Source organism: Leucoraja erinacea, chromosome 27 (genome assembly GCF_028641065.1).
Source record: "Leucoraja erinacea ecotype New England chromosome 27, Leri_hhj_1, whole genome shotgun sequence".
Lineage (NCBI taxonomy): Eukaryota > Metazoa > Chordata > Chondrichthyes > Rajiformes > Rajidae > Leucoraja > Leucoraja erinaceus.
Window position 1 is genome coordinate 6,424,985 of NC_073403.1, and position 8,131 is coordinate 6,433,115.

An 8,131-nucleotide genomic window follows, 5' to 3' on the forward strand; every position below is an offset into this window, starting at 1 on the left:
GTCAACGTCTACTACCAGAATGTGACGGTGGTCTCCAACTTCATGGACTTTGATGAGAAGGCGAGTGCAGTGGATGATTATGGTGGGCGGGCAGGCAGTGAGAGATAAGATAGACAGTCAGAGGAGCCGGGGATATGGGGAGAAGGCAGGAACGGTGTACTGATTGGGGATGAACAGCCATGATCACATTGAATGGCGGTGCTGGCTCGAAGGGCCGAATGGCCTACTCCTGCACCTATTGTCTATTGTCTATTGTCTAAACCATTTTCCCAGGATGGAAAATAAAAACAAACACTAGGAGGCCAGGCTTTAAGGTGAGAGTGGCGAGGTTTAACAGGAGATGTATGGGGCAAGTTTACACAGACGGTGGTGGGTGTCGGGAACACGTAATCGGGGGTGGTGGTGGAGGCCGGTGCGATAGTGGTGTTTAAGAGGCTTTTGGACATGTAGTGAATGAGTATGGGGGAGATATGGATTAGGCACAGGGAGAGAAGAGATGGTCTTCGATGCAGAAGATAATCCAGTCAGATGCATTCCTGATATTTCTGTTCAGTTTAGACAATAGACAATAGGTGCAGGAGCAGGACATTTGGCCCTTCGAGCCAGCACCGCCATTCAATGTGATCATGGCTGATCATCCCCAATCAGTACCCCGTTCCTGCCTTCTCCCCATATCCCCTGACTCCGCTATTTTTTCAGAGCCCTATCTAGCTCTCTCTTGAAAGCATCCAGAGAAGCTGCCTCCATCGCCCTCTGAGGCAGAGAATTCCACAGACTCACCACTCTCTGTGAGAAAAAAGTGTTTCCTCGTCACCGTTCTAAATTCTTATTCCTTATAATAATAATAAATTCCTAATAAATTCCTTATTCTTAAACTGTGTATGCCCCCTGGTTCTGGACTCCCCCAACATCGGGAACATGTTTCCTGCCTCTAGTGTGTCCAAACCCTTAATAATCTTACATGTTTCAATGAGATACCCTCTCATCCTTCTAAACTCCAGAATGTACAAGCCCAGCTGCTCCATTCTCTCAGCATATGACAGCCCCGCCATCGCTGGAATTAACCTTGTAAACCTACGCTGCACTCCCTCAATAACAAGAATGTCCTTCCTCAAATTAGGGGACCAAAACTGTACACAATACTCCAGGTGTGGTCTCACTAGGACTCTGTACAACTGCAGAAGGAACTCTTTGCTCCTATATTCGATTTCTCTTGCTATAAAGGCCAACATGCCATTCACTTTCTTCACTGCCTGCTGTACCTGCATGCTTACTTTAGTTGGTTTCTCGCCATGTGCACCGAGGTACAGTGACCAGTTGTGGGATCTTGGTGCCTGACATGTCCCCAGTGTTAGGACCAACCAGTCCCCGACATCACCTCTCGGGGCGACCGGAGTCTGGGCCCAGGAAACCTGTGGGTGGATGGTGGGAGGAGCTCAGAATCTACTGACCCCCCCCCGTTCCCGCATCACCCGGCCTGTTTCTTCCCCACCCAGGGGTGTCTGAGAGGCTTTAAAGGCGAACTGATCCACATCTACAACAAGGGCGAAGGGGTTCTGCGCAACACGGACTACTTCCAGCAGCTGAGTGACTACACCAACGTCATTCTGCTCGGAGACTCGCTGGGCGACCTGGATATGGCGTGTGGGGTCCAGAACATGGAGAACATCCTGAAAATAGGATTCCTCAATCACACGGTGAGCAGCGGGCAGGGGGGGAGAGGGAGGGAGGGAGATGGGGGAGAGAGAGGGGGGGAGGGGGAGAGGGAGAGGGAGAGAGATGGAGGGAGGAGAGAGAGGGAGAGAGAGGAGAGAGGGAGAGAGGAGAGGGAGAGGAGAGAGAGGGAGGGGGAGAGAGAGGGGAGGGAGAGGGGGAGGGAGGGAGAGGGAGAGAGAGAGGGAGGGAGAGGGAGAGAGAGAGAGAGAGAGGGGGAGATGAAGGAGTGAGAGGAGAGAGAGAGAGAGAGAGAGGGGGGAGGAGAGAGCCACACAACTCGCGACTCTGAGGACATTCAGAAGCTCCTCAACCTAACACAGACCATCCTCCAGACATGTGGGCGACACAGTGTCGCAGCTACAGACCGGCATGAAATATAGGCATCAACTCTCTTGGGATTCTCCTTAACTTAAGTGCCAGAGCAATCTCAAGGTCCATTTCAATTCATAAATTCGAGTTATAGAAGAAGAATTAGGCCATTCGGCCCATCGTGTCTAATCCGCCATTGATTCGTGGCTGATCTCTGCCTCCTAATCCCATTCTCCTGCCTTCCCCCATAAATTGTTGAGAGATTTAAAGATGAATCCCATTGAGGTAGACACGTGATGAGGGGGGGGGGGGGGGGGGGGGGGGGCACAGAGCACGGTGGCGCAGCGGTCGGAGACCCGGGTTCGATCCCGACTACGGGCGCTGTCTGTACGGAGTTTGCACGTTCTCCCCGTGACCACATGGGTTTCCTCCGGGCGCTTGGGTTGCCTCCCACACACCAAAGACGTGCGCGTTTGTCGGCTAATTGGCTTTGGTTAAATTCTCACAACGCGTTCGGTAGGTGCTAGTGTGCGGGGATCGCTGGCCGGCGCGGACTTGATGGGCCGAAGGGCCCGATTCCGCGCTGTATCGCTAAACCAAACGAACAATATGAATCGAAGCTAGACACAAAATGCTGGAGTAACTGAGCGGGGACAGGCAGCATCTCTGGAGAGAAGGGATGGGTGACGTTGCGGGTCTAGACCATTCTGCAGAGATGCAGCCTGTCCCCGCCGAGTTCACTCCAGCAGTTTGTGTCTGCCTGTCTATCTTGGAGGTAAAGCAGCACCTGCAGTTCCTTCAACCAATCAACCTTTGTTGTCATCTTGCAAAGCCACAGTTGTACAGTGCAAAATGACAAGACGTTTCCCAGGGAATACCGGAGCATCGCACATAAAACTACAACATTTCACACATAAATAAAAATGATAATAATAATAATAATAATATATTTTATTGTCATTGCACATAAGCGCAACGAGATTTCCATCCGATGTCATAACTTAAATAACGAATAAAATTTAGATTTAGATACCCCGAGAACATGGTTTGTAAGAAGACCAATTCCCTAATAAAAACAATACGAATAGTTAAAAAGTGCAGGAAAAAACAGCAACTTTAAATACAAGTAAAAACAGTCATCAATTGTCCAGGGCAGCTGATTTAAGTGACCGGTGCCAGAGTTGTTATTAAATTGTCATGCAAAAAAGAACAAAAACAAAAAAAAAACTACACACTACATTCCTACATAGAAGGAGTAGGCCATTCGGCCCTTCGAGCCTGCACCGCCATTCAATATGATCATGGCTGATCATCCAACTCAGTATCCCATCCCTGCCTTCTTTACATACCACCTGATCCCTTTAGCCACAAGGGCCACATCTAACTCCCTCTTAAATATAGCCAATGAGCTGGCCTCAACTACCTTCTGTGGCAGAGAATTCCAGAGATTCACCACTCTCTGTGTGAAAAATGTTTTTTCTCATCTCAGTCCTCAAAGATTTTCCCCCTTATCCTTAAACTGTGACCCCTTGTTCTGGACTTCCCCAACATCGGGAATAATCTTCCTGCATCTAGCCTGTCCAACCCCTTAAGAATTTATATAATATAGATCCCCCCTCAATCTTCTAAATTCTAGCGAAACATCAAGGAGGCTGGTCGGCCTCGGATCCCAGCTGAAAAACTGGAGGAAATAAGTAATCATAAGATGTTTAGGAAGGAACTGCAGATGCTGGAAAATCGACGGTAGACAAAAGTGCTGGAGGAACTCAGCGGGTGCAGCAGCATCTGTAAATCTTCTAAATTCTAGCGAGTGAACACAAAGATATAGATTCAGATTCAGATTCAGATTCAGATTCAATTTTAATTGTCATTGTCAGTGTACAGTACAGAGACAACGAAATGCATTATCCCACTCACCTTTACCTGTTGCGCCTCCCGCAGGTGGATCAGTTCCTGGACAAATACCTGGCCTACTTTGACATCGTGCTGGTGGAGGACGAGACATTGGAGGTGGCGAACGGAATCCTGCGGCACATCCTGCAGCGCGGCCCGGCCGCTCCTGGCGGGGACAGTTAGAGGCGACTCCAGCCCCGACCCCCCCACCCCGAGCTGGGGCAGTGGAGAGGTGAACAAGGGGGGCTACATTTTCAAAGACTGCGCTGCATGAGAAAGCTGCTCCTCTCTCAGTCAGCAGACCTTGTACAACGCGAGGACTAACGTCGCATTATAAACACGAGTGAGTGGTGAATGCGGAGCGTGTGTCCACGCCATCCAGCGTCCTGTGTGTGTGTGTGTGTGTGTGAATGGATTGTGTATTTGTAAGAAATCGTTGTGGTAAAATTAAAACATACAACACCGTCCCCAGCTCTGTGGCAACTCTGTGATAGTTTTTGTTAATTTTTAAAAAAAACCTTCCAACCTGAAGTAAGTTCACAAGATATAGGAGTGGAATTAGGCCATTCGGCCCATCGCGTCGATTCCGCCATTCAATCATGGCTGACCTCTGTCTCCTCGTCCCATTTCCCTGCCTTCTCCCCATAACCATAGTCACGGTGGCGCAGCGGTAGAGTCGCTGCCTTGCAGCGCCGGAGACCCGGGTTCGATCCCGACCACGGGCGCCGTCTGTACGGAGTTTGTACCTTCTCCCCGTGACCTTCGTTGGTTTTCTCAGAGATCTTCGGTTTCTTCCCACACTCCAAAGACGTACAGGCATGTAGGGTATGGTTTGTATACTTGGTATAAGTGTAAATTGTTGCCAGTGTGTGTAGGCTAATGTTAATATGCGGGGATCGCTGGTCGGTATGGACTTGGTGGGCCGAAGAGCCTGTGTCCGCGCTATATCTCAAAAACTAAAAAACTAAGCTAAAACCTCAAATAGGCACAAAATGCTGGAGTAACTCAGCGGGACAGACAGGCGGCATCCCTGGAGAGAAGGAATCGGTGACATTTCTGGCTACTCATAATCATACTTTATAAGCCAAGTATGTTTTGTAACATACGAGGAATTTGATTTGCCGTACAGTCGTACTATAAAAAGCAACATAACACACAAAAATACATTTTAACATAAACATCCACCACAGTGACTCCTCCACATTCCTCACTGTGATGGAAGGCGAAAAAAAAATTCAATCTCTTCCCTTCTCTGTTGTACCGCGGTCGGGGGCCTCGAACCTTCCGTTGACGGGACGATCTTGGCTCCCGTAGCCATCGGTTGGGCCGACAACAGTCTCTACCCGAGTGTTTAAGAAGGAACTGCAGATGCTGGAGAATCGAAGGTTACACAAAAAAGCTGGAGAAACTCAGCGGGTGCAGCAGCATCTATGGAGCGAAGGAAATAGGCAACGTTTCGGGCCGAAACGTTGCCTATTTCCTGCGCTCCATAGATGCTGCTGCACCCGCTGAGTTTCTCCAGTCTCTACCTGAGACTGCGAGCTCCTTTGATGGTGAAATCAGATTCAGATTCAGATTCAGATTCAGATTCAATTTTAATTGTCATTGTCAGTGTACTGTACAGAGACAACGAAATGCATTTAGCATCCCCCTTGAAGAGCGACATAGCAAACGATTTGAATAAAAAATAATAAGTAAGTGGGGGGGGGGGGGGGGGGGGGGGTGGGGATTGGCAGTCACCGAGGTACGTTGTTGAGTAGAGTGACAGCCGCCGGAAAGAAGCTGTTCCTCGACCTGCTGGTTCGGCAACGGAGAGACCTGTAGCGCCTCCCGGATGATAGGAGGGTAAACAGTCCATGGTTGGGGTGAGAGCAGTCCTTGGCGATGCTGAGCGCCCTCCGCAGACAGCGCTTGCTTTGGACAGACTCAATGGAGGGGAGCGTGGAACCGGTGATGCGTTGGGCAATTTTCACCACCCTCTGCAATGCCAATCCGTAAGGTGAAGGAGTTTGAGAAAAAAGTTTCCCCCGCCCCCCCCAATAAAACAAACCAGAGAACATTAACACAAACTGTTTAAAACACACTAAAAATAACAGAAAAGACAGACAGACCGTTGGCGAGGCTGCCATCGCTGACGGCGCCACCTGGTGGAACCTTCCTCAGACATGTTAATGTCTCAGACATGAAACATATACGATTGTTAAGGGCTTGGACACGCTAGAGGCAGGAAACATGTTCCCAATGTTGGGGGAAGTCCCGAACCAGGGGCCACAGTTTAAGAATAAGGAGGAAGCCATTTAGAACGGAGACGAGGAAACACTTTTTCTCACAGAGAGTGGTGAGTATGGAATTCTCTGCCTCAGAGGGCGGTGGAGGCAGGTTCTCTGGATGCTTTCAAGAGAGAGCTAGATAGGGCTCTTAAAAATAGTGGAGTCAGGGGATATGGGGAGAAGGCAGGAACGGGGTACTGATTGGGGATGATCAGCCATGATCACATTGAATGTTCGAAGGCTCCAAGGGCCAAATGGCCAACTCCTGCACCTATTGTCTATTGTCTAACTAGTAAAGGAAAAAGGGAAACAAGAGATCCAGACGATGATGTAGAGAGACAAAGAGCCTTGATCTGTCTCCCAGTGGAACTCTGTGTCTCCCCCCCCCCCTCCCCCTTGAGCCTGGGATCTGACCCTTGCCCCTCCACCCTACCTCCCCCTGTAATTCTCTCTCTCTCTGGGTCCCCTCAGTTGCCCGGGGAGCCTGGTGGATCATGACAGGTCCCATTGCTACAGGGATGGATGGGCAATAAATCTGTTGTGGGGATGAGAATATTAGTAACAGTGACCAAGTGTACAAAACAGTGAGGCATGGAGTGGGCAGCACGGTGGGAGAGTTACTGCCTCACAGCGCCAGAGACCCAGATTACATCCTGACTACGGGTGCTGTCTGTACGGAGTTTGCACGTTCTCCCCGTGACCAAGTGGGTTTTCTCCAAATTCCTCCCACAGGGCAAAGACCTCCATGTTTGTTGGTTAATTGGGTTACTTTAAAAAAATAAAAATGTCATTGCCCCTAGAGTGTGTGGGATAGTGCAAGTGTACAGGGTGATCGCTGGTCGGTGAGGACTCGGTGAGCTAAAGTCTAAGGAAAGGGGAGACCATCAGAACAGTTTTCCAAAGGATGGGAATATCAATACCTAGGGCATCGTTTTTAGGTGAGAGGGGCAAAGTTAAAGATGTTTCCTTTACAGAGAGAGGTAAATAAAGAGGCCTGGAATGTGATGCTGGGGGCAGGGGTGAAGGCAGATACGATAGGGAGTACAGAGAAGGTTCACCAGACTGATTCCTGGGATGCCAGGACTTTCATATGAAGAAAGACTGGATAGACTCGGCTTGTACTCGCTAGAATTTAGAAGATTGAGGGGGGATCTTATAGAAACTTACAACATTCTTAAGGTTTAAGAAGGAACTGCAGATGCTGGAAAATCGAAGGTACACAAAAAAGTTGGAGAAACTCAGCGGGTGCAGCAGCATCTATGGAGCGAAGGAAATAGGCAACGTTTCGGGCCGAAACCCTTCTTCAGACTTTTAACCAAATTTTAACCAAAATACTTAAGGGGTTGGACAGGCTAGATGCAGGAAGATTGTTCCCGATGTTGGGGAAGTCCAGGACATGGGGTCACAGTTTAAGGATAAAGGGGAAATCCTTTAGGACCGAGATGAGAAAAACATTGTTCACACAGAGAGTGGTGAATCTGTGAAACTATCTGCCACAGAAGGTAGTTGAGGCCAGTTCATTTGGCTATATTTAAGAGGGAGTTAGATGTGGCCCTTGTGGCTAAAGGGATCAGGGGGTATGGAGAGAAGGCAGGTACAGGATACCGAGTTGGATGATCAGCCAGGATCATATTGAATGGCGGTGCAGGCTCGAAGGGCCGAATGGCCTACTCATGCACCTATTTTCCATGTTTCTATGTTTCTATGATAGTGGTGTTTAGAAGACATTTGGACAGGCACATGGATATGCAGGGGATGGCGGGTTATGGATTATGTGCCGGTAGAGTTGGTGTTGGCATAGTGTTCAGCACACTCATTGCGGGCCGAAGGGCCTGTTTCTTATGCTGTGCTGTTTGATGTTCTGTATATCTGAGTCGGTAAAATGCCATGTGTCAGTCAGGAGGGTGAGGGCCTTACCTGGGCACATTACCTGGACCACACCT

At 49.2% G+C, this 8,131-nt stretch overlaps 2 protein-coding genes across 3 annotated transcripts in view; one reads left to right on the forward strand and one right to left on the reverse strand.

Moving 5' to 3' along the window:
* Positions 1 to 4,077, reverse strand: part of LOC129710150 (kelch-like protein 10) — a 41,424-nt gene extending 37,347 nt beyond the window's left edge. Inside the window, exon 1 of the mRNA XM_055656919.1 lies at positions 3,943 to 4,077. The gene's annotated coding sequence lies outside the window, so the exon portion shown is untranslated. The remainder of the gene's footprint in view (positions 1 to 3,942) is intronic.
* LOC129710154 (cytosolic 5'-nucleotidase 3-like) overlaps positions 1 to 4,382 on the forward strand; it is a 15,470-nt gene extending 11,088 nt beyond the window's left edge. For both annotated transcript variants that reach the window (XM_055656923.1, XM_055656922.1), the window contains 3 exons: positions 1 to 60; positions 1,497 to 1,697; positions 3,967 to 4,382. The exon at positions 1 to 60 is cut by the window's left edge and continues 103 nt beyond it. In XM_055656923.1, the coding sequence (XP_055512898.1) occupies positions 1 to 60; positions 1,497 to 1,697; positions 3,967 to 4,101 (396 nt within the window). In that variant the 3' untranslated portion in view covers positions 4,102 to 4,382. The remainder of the gene's footprint in view (positions 61 to 1,496; positions 1,698 to 3,966) is intronic.
* Positions 4,383 to 8,131: the final 3,749 nt, after the last annotated feature.